General features: G+C 32.4%; 1 protein-coding gene across 6 annotated transcripts in view; it reads right to left on the reverse strand.

Annotated features, from left to right (window-relative positions):
* The window catches only part of ANKEF1 (ankyrin repeat and EF-hand domain containing 1), a 95284-nt gene that overhangs the window by 55905 nt on the left and 17350 nt on the right, over positions 1-22029 (reverse strand). For all 6 annotated transcript variants that reach the window (XR_012473377.1, XR_012473376.1, XM_074209454.1 and 3 more), the window contains exons 3-6: positions 21792-21991; positions 20459-20608; positions 19629-19752; positions 3047-3869 (exon numbers count right to left, since the gene is read on the reverse strand). Coding sequence is in view for 4 of the 6 variants with exons in the window: in XM_074209454.1 (XP_074065555.1) it covers positions 3047-3869; positions 19629-19752; positions 20459-20608; positions 21792-21991 (1297 nt within the window). In the remaining 2 variants the exon portion in view is untranslated. The remainder of the gene's footprint in view (positions 1-3046; positions 3870-19628; positions 19753-20458; positions 20609-21791; positions 21992-22029) is intronic.

The raw sequence follows: 22029 nt of genomic DNA on the forward strand, positions 1-22029 counted from the left end.
TGTTTTTCTTTAATGTTAAATATAAATTGAACTTTTAAGATAGTATTATTTCATCTGGGGCAGTTAAATGACAGTGTACAGAGCTCTAGACCTGGAGTCAGGAAGACCTGAGTTCAAATCCAGCCTCAGACACAAGCTGTGTGATCCTGGGCAAGTTACTTAACCTATTTGCCCTGGTTCCTTATCCATAAAATGAGTTGGAAAAAGAAATGACAAACTGCTCCACTATCTTTGCCAAGAAAAATGCCAAATGGGGTCATAGAGGATATAACTAAAACATTATTTCATCCAATTTTTATGAAGCTTCTTCAGTCTAGGGAAGTTGTAACTATTTGGTGACTACCTGACAAAATAACAATTCATTCTCACATAATTTTTTTTTTTGCAAGGCAATGGGGTTAAGTGACTTGTCCAAGGTCACACAGCTAGGTTCATTATTAAGTGTCTGAGGCTGGATTTGAGCTCAGGTCAGTGCTCTATTCACTGTGTCACCCAGCTGCCCCTACATAATAATTTATGAAGTACTTTCCTCACAATAACCCCAAGTGGCAAGCAAAACAAATATTATACCCAATTATACAAATAAATACACAGGGTCAGAGAGATTAAAATATTTGCTTTTAGTGTTAAAGCCAGTCAGTCTTCAAGTCCTGACTAGAACTTGAAATCTATGTTTCTTTTTACTTTCCCACTTTGACTCTAATTACTCTAAGTAAGTATACAAGTATATACACATGCATGTACATGTGCAAATATGCATATGTATATTTAAATACATACAATATACTGCATATACACATAAATATCCAGGTAAATGCTCACATATCCATGAATTTTAACATTTACATATGTAATATATCATAAACATGGATATACATATGTATATATAGATATAGATGTAAATCAGAGTTCAGATAAAATCCACAATAGGAACAATCTAATTTTGGATATATATATATATATATATATATATATATATTTCTTATACAGTTTTTTTTTTCTTATACAGTGCTACTTTTTAAAAAAATTATTCTTCCTTATGTCTAAGTCCAAGAATCATATTTTAGTTTCAAATCTGCATCCTTTCATAAAAGTCACTATCAATTTGTTTACTATTATTCCCACTATACAAATAAAGAGATTGAGGATCAAAGAGATTAAAATATTTGGTCTTAGTGTTAAAGCCAATAAGTGATTAGAATTGACTATTAGAACTGGTTAGACTTTGAAGTCAATGTTTCTTTTTACCTCCCCACATTGCAATGGGAGGTATCAGCAATGAAGCTATTCTCCACTAAAAATTAACTCTTATTAATGAACATATATGAATATTTCTGTGGTAATTAATCACAGTATTTTAGGTACAGGAGTTAAATTTGTAAAGGGTTTAAGGCAATAATAATAACAGCAACTAACATTCTTAGGAGACTAAGACTTTAGAGTTTTCAAAGTGCTTTACATATATTAGCTGGCATTATCTTCACAACAACCCTGGGAGACAGGGCTAATATATTTCTATTTTATAGATAAGGAAACTAAGGCTAAGAGAGACTATATGGCAAGGGCCACACAGCTAATTGAAGTCTGAGGGAGGATTTGACCTCAAACCTTCCTGTCTCCAAGTTTAGTTCTTTACCTATTTCATCAATGGCACAGGACTTTTATTTTTCCCAAACCTTTGTCTTTTATGACATCTGAGTCTCACAATACAATTATGATGCAGGAAAGGCATGAACTTTACTTTCCCAAAGTGTTTCCTCTTTCAGTACTTCAGGGATCTGTGATACAGACCACAGTTTATCTAGAATATAGTAAATGGAATTTTTTAGAGTTGCTTGGCATCCCAAAGTCATTATCTTTGGATCCAGCCTGTGATAAGCCTCTAGGAACTCCTAGTCTGGTTTTTGGACAACTAACAATCACTACATCTATAATTGATGATTCTTTAGCTCAGAAGGACAACCAGGAAGAGTGGGAGGTTGCCATCTATACTCTTTTAAGTGGGTATCAGGGACATCATATACTTTTAGTTCCCAAAATCAATAGCAGAAAATATAGTAGTTAACCAATATATATTGTGCATATACTCCTAAGTGTAGAATGGATAAACCTGAATATTGTCATCATTCTGGCCTGTCTATTAATTCCACTCTTTTCAAAAAATGTTGGGGAGATGGGGTTCCAACTTCCAAGTTTAGAAATGAAAAGGGTAATCTGAAAGATCTAGTTCACCCTCAGAATTTAATGTTATAAAATTCATGATGCTAGTGACTAGAAGAGTCAGGCTTTGAATCTAAGTTCTTTGAATCAAAATCCAGTGTTCTTTGCACTCCTTGTTACTATAGACTCTTCTTTCCCCCTCTTTTTATCTCCCCAGAAAGAGAAAGTAGAATCGCAAGAATCCTGCCATAATAGGAATTAGCAAGGATAAATGTAGTTTCATTCAAGCAAGCAGAAAGGAGGGACAATTTTGAAAAGAAAAGATGTAATTTAGAGAGAAAAAAAACATAGCTCACATTTTGCTTGAATAGCTCAGAGGGTCTCAAAAATAATCTCCAAAAGGGGCTTCCCCATACCATTTAATGGTTCCCCGAGAGTTAACTGAGTTGAAGGCAATCCGGAAACCTGATGGTCTAGCTCCTTTGTTTTCTTATTGCTACATGGGACCTTGGGTTGGGGAGTAGAGGGTAGGGAATGGTTCTTTCCAATAAATAGTATATTCCTTCAACAGAAGGTTAGGGTGGGGAATGGGTCTTTCCAACAAACAGTATATTCTTTTATCAGTGGGTTGGAAGTCTATTGTTTTACAGAGCAAGTCACAGACAAACTATTGATCATGAAAGAACTACCTTCTCCTTTAACTTTGCAGGAGAATTTGAAAGGATCTCTCTTGTACTCTTGAACCCAGAAGGGAGTTAGAACTGAAAGACAGATGCTCTCAGGGAAACTAGCCAAATTCTGGAGTGGAATATTAGTACCCTAAATTTTATCACAATTTCTTTTTATCTTGAAGATGACCAGAAAAAGCTTCACCAAAGTAACATACCCCCTTTCAAGAAGAAATTTCACAGCATCTATGTTTCCACATTCACACGCAACCATTAATGGAGTTTTATAAAAGTTGTCCTTCATATCTACTGGTATTCCTGCTTCAAATGCTTTTTTCAAGGATGGCAGATCTCCAGCCTTAGTGATATAATTAATATTGCTGTATATTTTTTCAGGGTCGTCAATATACCAGGAAGAATCATCCTGAATGGGATGTCTGGGTGGAAGATCTTGATTAAATCTATTGGAGTCTGTAATGTTTTGGTATGTTTCCGTCATATAATAAGGAGGACCACCCTCATTCCGACGTTGAAATACATTATCTGGAATATAGCAGACTGGAAGAGGAAGGGCAAACTTGCCTTTCTTGACCCTCTTGGCCCTCCCCTTCTTTTTTTTCTTTGGTCCATAGGCTCCCTGAACAAAGGACTTTTGCAAATACTTAATTCCTTTGAAAAATTCATTAATGTTAACACCTGCTCCTCGAGACGTTTCATGTTTCTGAGCAAGAGCAACTAGGTCTTCAGTGGTTGCTCGAGCCTGCATTTCCTCAAGTATCATCACGAAGTCCTCTTTAGTTATAGTCCCATCACCACGTTCCAAAGGAGCAAAGGAGTCCCGCAATTCTTTTTCATGTTCACAAGACCAGTCATGTAATCTAACAGCCCAGGGTGGATTTGGATTTTTCACTCCAGGCCTAGATAGTTTTTTTTCAATTATCTCAGCTCTGTATATTTCTTTGGATGCTGCCTTGAAGCCACCATCTTTAGCAACATTTCTTGGTGTCTTGTGCTCTAAGTTCTTCCATTTTAGTTCACATCCTAAAAAAACCCACATATTTCTTTACTAATTGGGTAAAAGACCAGCATGGTTTTTTGTTTGTTTTTTTTGTTTTTGTTCTACAAGCACTACAAAAAATTGTAATACTAATCAAACAATTATTGCATGTTTTTATTTATAATTCTAACATAATTGTAATGTCATTTCCATAGTGCTGACAACATTTACATAGGAAAAGATCAATTAGAAGTAGAATGATTATATGTTTCAAATCTTAAATTGAAACTATTTGTACAGCATGAGTAATCCCTACTCTGACTTAGATGACAACCCCGCTATGTCTTAGTAAACAGCCTTTTTGAAATGTTGTAATAATAACCATTTATCAACCTTTGGTCAAACTGGTAATAGGTTATCTCTTTGAACACAGCTAGGATATCCTCAGAGACATGCATCCAAATCCTTCTTCTGGAAAACTTTCCAATTTTGTGGGATAGGGATAGCCTTAATGAACACAAGCACCTGCATTGACAAGATGAGGCACTGAGATGGGATTAACTAAGATAAAAAGGTTTTCAAAAATCAGAGCAAATTGCTGCAATTCTAACAACATAGCGTATATTTCTTAATAGTTCAAACAGCAATCAATCAGCAAGCATTTATGAGATGTGTCAAGAACTGAGCTAGTAATATAAATATAAATAAATAAATATAAAAGTGAAATGCTTCTGCCTTCAGGGAGCTTGCAGTCTACTCAGAAAGAAAATGTGATAATGTATACAATATATACCAAATATAGATGCAGGGTACTTTAGGGAAAGGGGAGGGCACTAATCATTGTGGAGGATGAAGGAAACATCTCATGTAGAAGGTTGTACTTGAAGGAAACTAGCAGAGGAAAATGGAGGAAAGAGAGAATTCAGAGATTGGGGCCAACTAGTACAAATATTTTTAAGACAGAGGATGCTGAGCCATAGAAGAGAAACATCAAGGCCAGTTTGACTGGCCTTGTGTGTGTGTGTGTGTGTGTGTGTGTGTGTGTGTGATATAGAATAAAGTTGGAATGCCAAGAGTAATTTATAGATAATAGAAACTAGCACAGTTTATTGAATAAGGGAACAAACTTGGTCAGATGGATTAGAAAGGGGAGAGATGGGGCAGCTAGGTGGCATAGTGGATAGAATACTGACACTGGAGTCAGGAGGACTTGAGTTCAAATCCGGACTTGTACACTTAATAATTGCCTTGCTGTGTGACCTTCGGCAATCACTTAACCCCATTGCCTTACCAAAAAACAAATGACGAAAGGGGTGGCGAGGTAGCACAGTGGGCAGAGCACCAGCCATGGAGTCAGGAGTACCTGAGTTCAAATCTGGCCTCATACACTTAATAATTGCCTAGCTGTGTGACCTTGGGCAAATCACTTAACCCCATTGCCTTAAATAAAAAAAAGTTAAAAAAAAAGGTGGGAAGAGATCAAGTAGGAGACTATTGCAATCACCCAGGCAAATGGCAAGGAGGTACTAACCTAAAGTGACATTTGTGCAAATGAAGAGAGGGAGAGATTCACAAAAAGAGTTGTGGTGATAAAAAGGATCCAGAAACTTACTGGACCCATAGGATGAGTGAGGAAAAGAGAGATGAAGATGACACTGAGGATGTGATCCTGTGAGATAGAATGGATAGTGATGCCTTTGACATAAACAGGTAAGTTCTGAAGAGGGGTAAGTTCCCAGGGAAGAGTTATTGAGTTCTGTTTTGTACAAGTTAAATGTAAGATATCAATAGGATATAAATTTTTAAATGTTCAATAGGTAGTTGGTGATATGGGGACTAGAGCTTGAGAAAGTAGGTAGAACTTTTGAACTTTGTAGCCTTTGATCAGAGAAACCAGTTGGGGTGGGGGAGGGAAGGAGGATGTTTCACATGAGTGGAATTTCACATTTTATTTCTCAAAATGCTTTTCCTCATGATGGTAAACTGAAAGTCATGAAGAAATGATTTGTCAAAGTATTTTTTTTTAAAAATCTATATATTGGAATCTAGACTTCACTCCTCTGGGAAAAAACAAAATTTCTAAAACTAAAGACACTCTAATATATATCATGGCATGTATATGACCATGAGTTCTTGAAGAATTTACTCTAGTAGACCCTACAAAAGATAGAAAGATTTAAAGTATGGATGTGATGAAATATGGATAGCTGGCATCTGAGGTGGAGTGGAGATCTCATCAGGTTGATTACCGGGTGGTGAAATTAATATCAAAAACTCATTTGTTAAGTCAAGATGGAATGTTACATGTATTGATGTAAGGTTGATGAAATGCTACTGTAGTATAAAAATTACATTGAAGCAACGAATCCAATGAGAGAAAGAAAAAGTGTTGACAAAGGAAACTGAACTGAAAGCCAAAAACTTATATTGCCATTATGTAAAGGCATGAGATAAATCATTTGTTTTCTTAGTTATAATTTCCTCAACAAAAAGATTGAATTAGATGATCTTTGAGCTATTAGGAAAAAGCTATGGAACATCATCTTCCAACTTAATTAACAAATTAATTATTAATGACTCAGAAACCCTGACAATCATCTCACTATATAGGGATTGAAAGAAGGTTCAAGCTGTACATAAGGTTAAGGTGGGAGGAGACAAGAATTTTATTAAGCTCCTGCACTGTTATATTCCAAGAAGTTAGGTGGTACAGTGGATAGAGTGCTGGCCCTGGAGTCAGGGGTATTTGAATTCAAATTCTAGACAGGGAAGATTTTGTCACTCAGAACTAATAGCAGCATTTTCTGGCTATTAGTGACTGGGTCTGTCAGCAGTCTAATGAAACTCAAAATAGAACAAGCCCACAAGTGTGCTTGTCCATCACAAAATCATAGAAAATTTCAGAGCTCAAAATAAAAGGTTAGCTAGCATTGGACCATTCAGACTTAAAAAGCTTATAGGTTCTTAGCCAGAGCTGACTCGGAGAGCCTAGAACAAAACAATATTCAGTAACTCAGATATGCAATAACAAGACTCAAGATGACAAAAATTCCCTCCAAAAGTGGGCAGAGCCCAGATCTAACATGAAATGCAACACCAGAAAGTAATCTGGAAGAATAAGCATATAAAAAAAGAACCCTAATATGAGAAACTATGTGGTGACAAGGATGTTCAAGACATACTCAAAAGAAGAGAATGAATCTAAAACATTTACAAACTTCAGAGAAAGGAGTTTGGATTAAGATTTTACTAGAATTACTGAAAAAGATGAACCAAGACCTTAAAAAAACATTTAAAGTGATTTTATATTAAAATGAAATGAGAAGGGGCCACTAGGTGGCACAGTGGATAGAGCACGGGCCCTGGAGTCAGGAGTACCTGAGTTCAAATCCAACCTCAGACACTTAATAATAATCTAGCTGTGTGGCCTTGGGCAAGCCAATTAACCCCATTTGCCTTGCAAAAACCTAAAAAAATGAAATGAGAATATTATAAATATTGGAAAAGAATTAAGAGCTATGACAGAATGGAAAGAGAATATAGCTTGACAGGGTACTTATAAAAGCCTTAACTTGACTAACAGATTCCTTGAAAATTAGACAGAATCAACAAACATTTAATGTCTCCAGAAGATCAAAAGATTGAAAAAAACATTCAAATAGTGTCATAATCAGATATGACTGGAAAATTTCTAAAAGTTTGTTTTGGTCAATGATTTTAGTTGTGTTTTGATACTTCACACCCCATTTTGGGTGTGTATATCTTATCAAAGATATTGGAATGATTTGCCATTTCCTTCTCCAGCTCATTTCACAGATGAAGAAATAGGCAAATAGAGTTAAAATACTTGCCCAGGGTCACAATGACCAGTGAGTATCTGAAACCAGATTCTAATTCAAACCTGTTATTTTATCTACTGTACTGCCCAAGGTGACAATAGTCCTGTTGTATCCCGTCCTGGCCAGATCACAATTGAAGTATTGTGTTCAGTTCTGAATATTACATTTTAGTAAGGACTTTGATAAGCTGGAGAGTATACAGACGAGTTAGACCAAAATAATTAATGGTCTTGAGCCCATTCACTGGTCTTTAGCTTTTTTCATTGCAAGATCATACTGATGACTTGCATTGAGATTGCAGTTCACTAAAACTTCTAGATCTTTTTCAAAGAATTCTTGAACATGTGGAGTTTTTTCTTTTTTAACCTGATTATGAGAATCTATATTTATTCCTACTGAATTTCACCTTTGTTTTTTTTTTGCAAGGCAAATGGGGTTAAGTGGCTTGCCCAAGGCCACCCAACTAGGTAATTATTAAGTGTCTGAGGCTGGATTCGAACTCGGGTACTCCTGACTCCAGGGCCAGTGCTCTATCCACTGCACCACCTAGCCACCCTGAATTTCACCTTTGTAAATTAATCTCAATTTTCTATTTTCTCAAGATCTTTTTAGATCCTACCACTTTCAGATAGTATATGTTAACTATTTTCTTAGGTTTGCATCATAACTAGATGGAGTTTAGTTCTATAATTGTAGATTTATATATTATATTTCCATATTAAATATGGGGTGAAATAGCCATGTGTGACCAAAAAAGTAGAGACTTCACACATAGAGAATGAAAATGTGATTCTTTTATTTTTATTTTGCACTTAAATATTAAACAAGGTTCATTCTATATATCCACAAAATACCTGATGCAACAAAGAACATAGTAAAATAAATCCACACAATGCCATGTCCAAAAATGCTCTTTCTGTAATTTGATTCCATGACCTCTATATTAGGTTGGAAAACATGCATCATCATAGTCCTCTTTAGTCATTATGACTACTGTTCTTTAAAAAACTGTATTCTTTAAATATCATTATTTGAATTCTTTGGATGGTGTTTTTTTTTTCCAAATAGTTGCCTTTGTAAAAATTGTTCTGATTCTGCTCACTTCACTTTGCCTCAATTCATAATATCATAGTGTCTCTGAAGTAGTCTTTTGTTGTTTCTAGAGTTCTCTTGTATTTCAGAAATCCAATGTAATTCTGATCTTTTCATCAGAAATGTTTGAAAAATCCTCTATTCCAATAAAGGTCCATTTTCCCCCTGTTGTAGGATCATACACAAAACTTCAAAATAAGCTCTTATTGATTATAAGTTTAATCTTTTGACTTTTTGAATAATGTATTTGAAAATCTCTCATGTTTAGGAGCTTCCAGTTCTGGTATGATTCTGACTTGTGTTTTTGTAATACTTGATCTGGATTCTTGTATTTTTCTTTGATGTGGGAGCTCTAGGTTTTGACAACGTAGAGACTTTTTCAGAGACTTTACCTTTTAGGGTTTTAATGAAGAAGTAAATCGGTGGTTCTATCTTCTTTACCCTCTGATTCTAATCTGGGAAGTTTTAATTTATTACTTTTTTGAAAAATAGCAACCAGGATTTTTTTCTTTGCTTTTCTTAAATCATGGTTTCTCAAGATTCTTAAATTATCTCTCCTTGAATTGTTTCACAGATCATTTGTTTTTACATTAGATCTTATACATTCTTTCCATTAAAAAAAACCTTGATTTTTTTCTTCTAGTTTCTAGATTCCCACTAATTTTTGTTTTGTTTCATTCAAAGTTAAAGAGATATTACATAGTTAAAATTGTTCTTCTTCTAAGTTATTTATTTTTCCTTCCAATTTTTTTTTCCTTTAGAGCTTTTATTTCATTTATCTCTTGCTTCATTTCTTCTATGTATTAAGGTAGTGCCTGTGGAAAAATCTATTTTTCCCATCTTGAGTTCCTGTTTGTATTTATTATAAAATTACTAGGTAATTTAGCTGATAGAACACTAGCTAGTCTGGAAGACCTTAGCTCCTCGGAGTCTGGAAGACCTTAATTCAAATCTGTTCCTAGAAACTTACCAGGGCTTTTTGCCTCTGAGAAAAATCACTTAAATTTCTGTTTGTCTCAATAGCTTCTTCTAAGAGTAATAAAAGCACCTACTGGGTGGTACAGTGGATAGAGCACTGGCCCTGGAGTCAGGAGTACCCGAGTTCAAATCCGGCTCAGACACTTAATAATTACCTAGCTGTGTGGCCTGGGGCATGTCACTTAACCCCACTGCCTTGCAAAAAACCTAAATAATGAAAATAAAAAATAAAAGCACCTACCTCCCAGAATTGTGAGCATGAAATGAGATAATATTTGTAAAGTATTTGGTACAGTGCCAAGAACATAGTAATTAATAAATTTCTGTTCCCTTCTTTGGATATATTTCTCTATTTCCAATAGATTTTTGATATTGGTCAGTGTCTCTTCATTCATCTCTCCATTTTTATTTCCTGAATTGGGGCCCTTCCTGGGATTTTTTGTGTGACATAGTTGGCTCTGCTTGATGTTCCCTAGAGTCATCTGTGTTCTTGCACTTATCTTCTGCTCCTTGGATTTGCTTTTCCTTGGATCTATGAGGTTTAGTGTGCTGTAATTTCATATCTCTCAGAACAGAAGGTGCTAGGATACTTGAAGCCCTTTGTTCCAGTTTTAGCACTGACCAAATCACACTGGTTGTTCTTTCTTCCAAGGACCATGCTGCAAGTTTATCTATATCTATATCTATATCTATATCTATATCTATATATCTATATCTATATCTATATATCTATATCTATATCTATATCTATATCTATATCTATATATCTATATCTATATCTATATATATATATATATATATATATATATATATATATATATATATCACTAGGCTTCTGGCTACTTGAGGTTTTCTTGCAGGTCCTTCTTAAAATCTTGCACACAAAGATTGTCTTTGGCCCTTTTCTATTTATACTTGGGAGGCTGTTGAAAATGACATTGGCACTGAAAATGGACCTTTAATGAAATAGGTTTTCCAAGAATTCCTGATAAAAAGACCAGAGTTATTTAGAAACACTGAAATGCAAACATAAGAGTCAAAAGAAATAGAAAATATGAAGAATCATAAAGAGACTAAAGAAAAAGCATTATTTACATTCTAATGAGGACATGTTATACTACCTGAATTCTATGATTATCAAAGATCAAAGAGGGAATCTAATAAAAGAGTACCTGAATGCAGTTTATCTATGTCTTGATGATCATAAAAGAAGAATGGGAAAACAGAGGAAGAAAAACATACTGGCTGGGGAGGAGGAGGCAAATAGGAGAAGACAGCAGAAATTATCGTATATAACTGGAGTACAAAAGAAAAAATATATAAACAGAATGAAAGTGTAGGGAAAATGAAGGACATCTGAATCTCTCCACAGAAATACATTTCACTCTAAAGTGAAATGAGAAAAAAGGAAAAGGAGAGAGAGATGGGGAGGAGTAAGAGAGACATTAGATTAAGGGAGGGGTCAGTCCTGAGTACTATAAACTCTCACTAAGGAGGGGGGCTTTCTTTGAGTGGTTTAAAAGAACAGAAAGGATAGGAGTCTATCTTATTCTGTGAGTATAAAAGAAGGTCAGAGAATCAGAAGCTACCAAGAGTACCAACCTCCTCTTTCTAAAGATGGAAAAAAAGGAATATAAAATAATAGGATAGATAGAAATACACAATGATAATGTCAGTGAATGTGAATTAGATGAACTCACTCATGAAGTGGAAGAAAATAGTTAAATAAATTAGAAGGTAAAATTAAACATTGTTTATAAAAAACACAAGTTTCTTCTGCAGTTAAGATAAAAAGTTGACACAAAATCATGCTTCAACTGAAGTAAAAATATCAGGAGTAACAATGATGATGATGTGAGACAACCACAGACACAAAAACCACAAAAACAGACAACAACCACAAAAACAGACAATTAAAAGAGATAAGACAATTACATTTCACTAATATGTACTATGGACAATGAATTAATACAAACTCTAAATATGTATGCACTAAGTTCCATAGAGTCCAATATTTAAAGAAAATTAAATAATTCATAGGAAGATATAGACTGTAAAACTGTAATAAGTGAAGACTTAAATTTTTTTAGAACTAGATAAATCTTGCAAAAATAAAACAAAAACAAAAAAGCAGATATAGACATGAATAGGATTTTAGAATGTTTTTACATGATAGTCTTTTGATGATTACTGAATGTGACTAAAAAGAAACACTTATATATAGATATATATATTATGTAGGAATATATATATATATATATACATAAATATCAGCTATGATAAAGCACTTTTCTTAAAAAAACTGATTATATATTAGGGTATAAAAACCTAAAAAACAAACCTATCTCGTATAGACTATGTTTAATGTGATAGTTATATTCAATAAGGGCCTGATGAAGAAATGACTAAAAATTAATTGAAAACTTACTGAATCAAAAATAAATCATATGAATAACTTTCATTTTTAAAAAGACAGCACTGAGAGAACACTTTTAACCTTTTGGAGTTACAGGCAAAGAAGTACTAAGGAAATATCTAGATCTCTAAGCACTTTCATTGATACAAGAAAGCAAATCAACATTTTTAAAAATCCAGAAAACCAAGAAACTAAAAATATTTTAACTCCAAAACAGAAATTCTAAAGATCAGAGAAGAAATTCAAAATTGAAAAGAAAATGAATTTAATAATATATATTATATAATTATATATTATGTTAATATATAATATAAAACAAGGAATTACAAAAATAGGTGCCATTAGCAAATTGAATTTTTTAAAAGATAAAATCAATTTGCCAGTATCAAAAATTTTAAAGAATTCATAATAAAAGAAATTATTTGAAACTATTTTACTCTGTACTAAACAAAATTGATAATTCAAGTGAAATGGATGAATATTTATAAAAATTTTTAAATTCTCAGTTTTGAAATACAATAATAGAGGATTTAGATAATACAACCTCATGAAAAGAAATTGAACAAGCAATCAATTAGTACTTTCTTTTCCTTCCTCCTCTCCCTCTTCCTGTCTGTCTCTGTCTCTCTCACACAAAAGATCAGATAATTTTACAACTAAATTCTATAAACCATTTCAATCTCAAGAATAATTAATTCTAATACCCCCAAAAGGGTTTCAGAAAAAAATATATCCTACAATTCCTTCTATATTATCACTATATAATTTTTATTCCTAAATGAGGTGTCATTAAAAGGGAAAGAAAAAGGTGCTATCAATAATGAATATGAAGGCAAAAAATTAAATATTAGCAGCAAGTCCACAGCAATTTATTAAAAAAATCCAGGACTAGTTTAATATCAAGAAAACTATAAACATATTATAAGAACAAAAATAATATAATTTTATCAGTAAATTCAGAAAAGGTTTTAATACCTATTCCTATTAAAAAACAATAGAAAATAGAGAAATGAATGCATTGTTACTTAATAAGTTAAGTAATATATATGTAAAACCAAGTTTCATCATAAACTAGTGGTCTTTCAAATAAGATTAAGCATAGTTATTCATTATCATCATTGCTATTTTATATGAAATATAATAGTGCTTGAAATGTCAAATGGTCAAAAGATAAGAAAGTTAAAATGAGGGAACAGAATAGTAAATAGCAAGTAATTATTATTTTTTGCATTTGATAAGATGATTTAGTGAGCCCTAAAAAATTATCTCAAATATTAATTGAAATATTATATAACTTCAACAAATTTGTAGAATATAAAAAATTCCAATAACTTATCAGTATTACTATCTATTAATCCAACAAAATCAAGACAAGAGATAAAAAGAGAAGCTCCACTAAAGAAAGTATAAAATATATGGGAGTATAATTTCCAAGGCATACACAGGAACCATATAAATACAACTACAAATTGGTCTTTAAAGAACGTCACATCTAAATACTTCAAGAAATATTCATCATAAGTGGCAAAGACAATATTAATAAAATAAGACAATACTATCTAAGTTAATTTATTTATTACCATGCCAATCAAACTACCAAAGAATCACCAAGGAAAACTCAACATAGTAGAGTTCATATGGTTTCCAAAAAAGGTTAAGATTCTCAAGGGAAATAATGAATAGAAAAGAAAAAAAGGGAATCTAATTAACAGATTAAACTAAACTACAGAGCAATAAATTCATTAAAAATAGATTGATTTGGTGAACAGATTAGGGATGCAATAAACAGAACCAAATAAACCAATAGTCAATGAAATCTGGGTTCACTGAATCCAAAGATCCTAGATCTTGGGAGAAGAATGCACAATTTGAGAAAAACTACTTTGAAATCAGTATGAAAGAAATTAGTTATAGACCAACATCTCTCATCATATATGAAGATAATTGCCAAATAAGTAGATAACATTTACAGAAAGAATGACATATTAAACCAATTTGAGGAGCAAGGAAGAAATTAACTATCAGATCTAGAGATAGAGGAATAGTTCATGACCAAATAAAAGATAGCAAAGATTACAGCAGTTAATTGTATTTAAATGTTTTTAAACAAATAAATCCAAAAAAAAAATTCAAAGGAAAATGATTAACTGGAGAAAAATCTTTTCTGCAAGTTTCTCTGATAAAAGTCTCACTACTATGTGATGTATGTATGTATGTGTATATATATATATATATATATATATATATATATATATGGTATATTATTTGTATAGTACATACATATACGTGTTTCAAATTCTTAAGTATAAGAATCATTCTCTAATTGAAAAATTGTTTGTTATAAATAGGCTGTTCTCAAGGGAAGATATCTCAGCTACCTATAACCATATGAAAAAATGGTCCAAATCACAAATAAGTGGAGAAATTAAAACAATTCTGAGTTTCAACTTCAAACACCACAGATTGGCAAAGATGACAAAAAAAAAATAACAAGGTCTGTGGGAAAAACAGGCACATTTACGCAGGTGAAACTGCAAATGTATTTATTGTTGTAGAATATGTTTAAATCATCTGCAAAACGTTCTTAAATGATGCATGCCTTTTAACCCAACTATTCTACTGTTAGTCCTATACTATGTGTATATTATTTTTAGCATCTTCTTTTGTGATGGGAAACAAAAATGAAGTAGAAACTAAAAGAATATAGCCAATAATTGGTGAAATAATGAACAAACTATGAAATATAAATATATTTATATATTTATAAATAAAAATACCATTTTTAGAGAGACATGGAAAACCTTTTATGAAATAATGTAAAATGAAGCAAGCATGCTGTATGATTAAAATCAGTCATTTCATCCTATTGGAAGTACTAGAAAAGTTTATATTATAACAATTTTAAGTTTTAAAAACCGATACATTATGGAAATTAACAAAATCAAGAAAACAATCCATACAATAAGAACAGCACTGTGAAGTCAAACAGCTTTGAAAGCTATAAGAACTCTAAACAATATAATTACTATCCATGATTCCATAAGACTGATGATTACAAAGGATTAATGATTGTGTTATTCACATTCTAGCAGAGAGGTAATGTTTTCAGGTTGAAGAATGAGAAATATGTTTTCTGATTAAGATTAATGAAGTAATTTGTTTTGTTTGACCATGCAAATATGCTAAAAGGAATTTTTTTCTTTTTTAATGGGGTATGGGGTGGGAAGGAGAGAAAATAAGATTTATGTTTGTTAAAAAAATAACATTTCAAAAATGAAAAATGGAAAAGTAAAGTTGTTAAGTTGAAAAGAGAAATAGGAAAAAATGGGAAAAATCTTTGCCTGAAAGCTTCCCTGAAAAAAGTTTCATTTCTAAAGGAACTAATTCAAATTTTTAAAGAGCCATTCCTCAAGTGATAGTCAAAGGACATGAACAAGCATTTTTCAAAGGAATCAATATAAGATATCAATAACCACATAAAATTCTTAAAATCATTAACAGAGAAATGCTCATTTAAACAACTCTGAAGTGCCATCTCATGCCCAAAAATGATTGGCAAGAGGAGAAAAAAGTAAATGACAAGGGTAGGACTGTGAAAATATAATTTCATTAATAATAAAAATTGTTAAGAATCAGTGCATTAGTGAACTATTTATGGAACTGCAACCAAGTCCAGCCATTCTTTAAAGTAATTTGGAACCACTGAAACAGATATTAAATTTTGTGTGTGTGTGTGTGTGTGTGTGTGTGTACCTTTTGACCTTGTGATGCTGTCACTTAATCTCCAAAGAGATCAAAGAAAGGAAAAGGACATGGAATTATAAGTATTTGGAGCTCTTCTTTTCATTGTGGCAAAAAACTAGAAACAGGGAATTCAGCAACTGAGCAATGAATGACTGAACAAGTTATGGTATATAAATGTGATGGAATTCTATTGCGCTGTAAGAAATGATGAAAGGGATGGTTTCAGAGAGAAATCTGGAATGCAGAGTGATGAGGTCTAAACAAGTAGAATAATTTATACAAGAAAAACAGTATCATAAAGACAAACAATTATGAAATACTTAATTGCTTATTAACTATATGTCCTTTCTCAAATCACTTTATCTTGTATGCCTAAATTTCCTCATCTTTATTAAGTGAGGAGATAAACTAGGTGGCCTCTGAAGTCCCTTTCTGCTCTTATTCTAAAATTCCATATCCCTTTTGCCCAAAAGGCACTGGTATTTTCACAAGAAACAGAAAAATTATTCTTGTTTTTCTTATGAGATCCATCTTGTTGATTATATAGAGATTTCTGAATGGAGATGTGTTTCTGTTCTGTTGATCAGACTGGGAATGGGATGAGTATTAGCAGTGAGATCCATTTATTCCTGTAGCAATTAGAAATATGAAGTTATTGTCTTACTTGCTCAAGAGAATTAAAATATGTAGATGAGTACAGATTGAAATACTTTGAAGCCTGAAGTCACTTAGATTTATGACCTTCAAAGTCACAATGGCTCTAAAACAAAGTATGTTTCAATATTGAAAGGTAAAAATTTAAATTCACCTCAATTAAAGCTATACTATATTTTTGTCTCATCTTCAAATTATTGAAACTCATGAAATTTTAATTGAATTTGTTAATCTGATGCTGTATGATTAAAATGGGTCATTTCATCCTATTGTAGTAAAGTGAAGTCTGCAAGATAAGAAAAAATTACATAGTCAATCCTGAAGAGATCATATTATTCTATCTGTAGGTGAAATAGCCTAGCATTATTTGCAAGAAAACCAATAAACTACAGTATTTCTCCACCCCTCAGGAAAATGGTTGAGGTCAATTTCTAGGATATTTATAGATTTCTTCAAGTTATTTTTGAGAGTAAGGAAATCACCCCAAACTCAACAATCTGCAAATACTATCAAAGGAAATATGCTATTAGGATAAGCAAATATATCCTCATACTTAGAAAGTTTCTATACCAAAGGCATTTTAAGTGATTTAAAGTAGTATTAATATAAGAAGGCCCACAATGAAAAATTAACAGTAATTCTTTCTAGCTTTCTCAGTTTAGAATTCTTTTTGCTCCAGATGATTGTTATAGTAATAATATCATAAAGAGTTGTCCCAGTTAACATCTTTAGGTAAATAAGTATTGTAAATAATTGTATACAAGTCATTGATATTTATTATCTTTAGAAAAGGAGATCAAGATCAAGAAAAAAGAATTCAATTATTCAAAAATTCTTCTGGGTAGTTCCTACCAATAAGAATGGATGCTGAAAGTTTTCAAATCACTAAAGCCAACACATTTTTTGAGGACCCTTTATAAAATACAAAATTCAAATAGAGAATGAAATCAATGGAAAGAGCAATCAGTGAAATACTACTGTGTCATGTCCATCCATTTATAGGTGGATGAACAAATCCATAGGAAAAAGAATCATAATTATAAAAGCCCTGAAATAGATCAAAAGACATATAATAAATAGTAAATCAGTTGTAAAAGACATCAAGTCCTATGAACATTAGAATGTGGAAAAATGTTTGGTTTGTTGGTTGACAAATAAAACAGCATGACCACTATTATAGAAATCATCTCATCCCTGATATCAATATTCGACGCTTTGCAATTATATAATTATAATCTGTCCATGCCTTCTGAAACTTGTCCATGACTTGCTCATGATCCCAATAATTGTTTCCAAAGGAAAAAAAATTACTGTATTTTTATCTACATCAACTAATATAAAATAGGGGTCTAACTGCAATTCAACAATCACTTTACCTCTACTATGCAATGAGGGGACTATGTTATCAGGAAGGGTGCACATGGCTTATAAGTGAATTGAATTTAAGTGAGAGAGGGCTATGAATGTTTCCAACCTCACTTTATTCTCCTGAACCATACAGGTCCCAATGGCAAGATATAGATCAGGACCACTGGAAATGGCCAGTTCAGTGGAAAACCTTGACCTTCTTAAGCTAAGATCTTTCCCAGGTCTCTGTCTGAGTGTCCATTCAGTGATTAATGTAGGGAAGAAATTTGGCAAAGAATGACCTCTTTTACCTAATAAAATGAGTAAACAAAAAACAATCTAGGAGGGGAAGACTCTCAAAACAGAAACAATTGATATTTACTTTCTCTCTGAGCAATCAGGGCTTGGTCAAGGAATCTAGCCTGTAAAACCCAAGATATCTTGAGAGGTTTCAGTGATCAAAATTTACATTCCTTTGGGCATATAAGAGTATGATACCCTAGGTGGACAAAGGGAGAGGGACTGTCTGTCATTTTATATTTATTTTTTCATTGTCCCCCAACACACATTTAAATAATTTATATCATATATTATGTTGGGTCTTAAGAATAAGCTATCACCCTACTAGGATGGAATCACTCCGAAATTAGGTTCATTTCTATTTCCACAATCAGTTCCTCATTACTGGTGACAATCAGGTCCAGAATAGATAATCTTATGGCTGTTTCCTCTTACTTAAAAAAAATGAAATCGTAACTAAGGTCACACACTTTGTCTTAGAAAAAACTTTCCTTATTTTCAGGCAGGATCTATAGTTTACTAGATAGCTATCTAGTTTTGTTGTCTTGGCTGATTTCTCTTGACCCCTTTTGGAGTTTTCTTGGCAAAGATACTAGAGTGGTTTTGCCATTTCCTTCTCCAGCTCATTTTACAGAAGAGGAAACAGTGACTTGTCCAGAGTCAGACAGCTAATAAGTGCCTAAGGTCATATTTGAAAATCAGGAAGATAAGTCTTCCAGACTCCAGGTCTGGGCCTCTATCCACTGAGCCATTTCTGCAGTGTCTTAAGTGTCTGCTGAATGTCTCCTTCCCAATCTTTAAAATAAGGAGCTAGGACTTTTCATGGTTTTTATGTTCCCTGATATTATAATCTACACTTCATTTCTTTTTTTTTTGCAAGGCAAATGGGGTTAAGTGACTTGCCCAAGGCCACATAGCTAGGTAATTATTAAGTGTCTGAGGCTGGATTTGAACTCAGGTACTCCTGACTCCAGGGCTGGTGCTCTATCCACTGCACTACCTAGCTGCCCCTACACTTCATTTCTAACCTGACTGCTTTGGTTAATTATTTTGGGACATATTTAATTAATTTCTCCATGCTCCTACTCTGTATACCTTCTCCTACTCACCCCATACTTTTTAGTTTTTTGTGTTTTTGTCTTTTTTTTCATTGCTCCATGATAACAGAGACTATCTTTCTTTTTCCTTATTTATTTTTTTATTACCAGAGTTTATGACAGGGACTTAGCACACAGTAGGAGCTTTAATAAATGTTATTGATTATTGCTTACAACCCTTTAAAAGTTTCTTCCAACTAAAAGTTTTATGATTCTATCATTAAAATTGGATAACTGAATAAAATACATAAAAATTATAAATATACAAACTTTAAGCCTATATTATCCTATATTGTTTGCTTACACTATAGAGAAATTTAGATTAGAAAATTTTACCTCGTTGACTTATAAATTTACAACAATCTGCAAAACCACCCATGGCAGCATAATGTAGTGGTGTATTTCCATTCATTGCAATAATTCCCAAATCTCCATTATAAGCAGAAATAAGTTTTAGTATCTAAAAGAAAATGAAAGTTTTAGATAATTATAGAAAATATAACAAAAGAACTAGCTCCTTGGCAAGGATAGATTTTAAATTCAGCTTTGTTAAAGTCTTAAAGACAAGGAATGAGAATCTTAAATATGGGCAAAGAAATTTTTATAGGTTTAAGTTATCTTTAGAAATATAATAGTCCTTTTACCCTTTCAGTTTTATAATTTTTATTTATTCTATGTAATTTTATCTGTGAAATACTATTTGTTAGTACAGTTATATGATTAAAATTTAGAGAAATAACTGGACGTAAATTACACAAAGGGCAAAATAGACAGGTGACAATAAAATTGGTTGTTTCCTTGGTGACTAATGGTAAGAACCAGTGTTTGCATCACTGAAACATGTAAGGTACTTGCCAAATTGACAGTACTTCAAAATCTGTTTCAGTTGAATAGATTGAGATAAATCACTGGCAAAGTATAATAAGTGAAATAATCACTATTAAAATATAAGTGAGCACAATCATAAAGAGAAGAAAATGCTTTAAAATTTTTTCCTGAAATTGATTTTTGTAGTTTAGTCTTTGGGGTAAGTCACAATGGCATGCAAAAGATATAGGCAGCTCAATTTTTAAAAATCTATAAAGTAAAATTATGTAAGTCTTCGGAAAAAGGGAAAATGCAAAATCTATGGTAGGGATTTTAGAAGTATTTAGCAAAATCATTACATCAAAATAGCCTCCTTTGGCAGCAAAATGTGAAGCATGTTGCCTCTCATGATCATAAGCATTTACATCTCCTCCTCTTTCAAGTATACCTCGAACCACATCTATCTCTCCTTCTCTTGCAGCTTCCATTAATGCAGTTCGACCTGTTGACTGACATTGAAAAAAGCAGGTATCAATTATCTCAGTTATACAAAGCAACTTTTTTGCCAATAGAGATCAAAATACCAATTTTAACTTCATGCTTTGAAAACTCCAAATCATGGTGTCATTTTGAATATAAGATTCAAGAACTATTAGGTCTCTTTAGGTCCTAAAATTTTAATTAGTACAATTTAATTTAGAGATGAAGTCTAAAAATTAGAGACACCTTGATTGAATGGTATCAAAAGGAATGACTAAGAAACTAATGTTAAAGAAGTGTGTTTCAAAGTTGTAAACAGTTGATCAATAAGTTGGTATAGAAAAAATGATTAAAGATGATGAAACGAAAGTTAAAGAACCTATTGGCATTTAGTAAGTAAATTTTAAAAATATTCCGATGTCATAAAATAATTATGATGTAAAGAAAGTACAAATAAATCAAAAGCTAAGAATGTTTTCTAATATGTAATAGAAAAAAGTCAAAAATATTTCTAATAAAATTTACATGAGCAGTGATTTCTCTTTTTTCCCAAAAAGAAGTTTTTGAGTGTTGACCTGTAATTTCACTAGTGTAGGGAGCACCTACCTATTAAGGTAACTTCCTCTATCATCAATCAGATCAATAACTCTTCTTCAAATTAGAGTCTTAGAGGTATCTAGAATACTATAATAAGTGACTAGTCCAGGGTTACACAGTCAGTATGTATCAAAGGCAGAATCTGAACCCAGGTTGGTCTTCTAGACTCCAAGGTCAGCTCTCTTTCCACTGTACCACACTGTCTCTTTCAAATAAATTTCCAGAACACCAACAGAGAAAAAATTGCTGAATGGCAATAGAAAAATATGAGGAAAACATGTCATCTTCAGGCACTCCTTAAGCTAGAGGTGTCAAATATGTAACCTATAACCTTACTGAATCAGTCTGAACCTGATCGAAATGTAATGGGAAAATGGTAGCAAAATAAATACAAATACATTAAAACAGATAATATTGCATTTTAAAAACTAAGTTAATATGTGGCCCAGAGTGATCTTCCAAGTAGAGATTAGTAGCTGCTATTTCTGAATGACCCTACTACTCTAAGTAATTAAAAATTAGTTGTTACTGTTTAATAGAATATTTCTATATTTAAATGTAAGCATTATGCTAATATATATTATGAACTAAAAGAATAATTATAGTAAGATATACCGAATTAATTGCATTTGGATTGGCTCCTTTTTCCAAAAATCTCATACACATTTCTTTAATTTGATGTGCTTCTTCACAAGCTTTAAGAAATATTGGCTTTCCTTCGAATGTAACATTGTTGACATCCGCCCCATTTTCCAGGGCAATCAAAGCACAGCGATAATGTCTTTTGGTGGGCAATAAGCAGTAAAACAGAATTCCTGTAGAAAACCAGAATCATATAACTGAAAAAATAACA

Source organism: Macrotis lagotis, chromosome 1, assembly GCF_037893015.1.
Source record: "Macrotis lagotis isolate mMagLag1 chromosome 1, bilby.v1.9.chrom.fasta, whole genome shotgun sequence".
Lineage (NCBI taxonomy): Eukaryota > Metazoa > Chordata > Mammalia > Peramelemorphia > Peramelidae > Macrotis > Macrotis lagotis.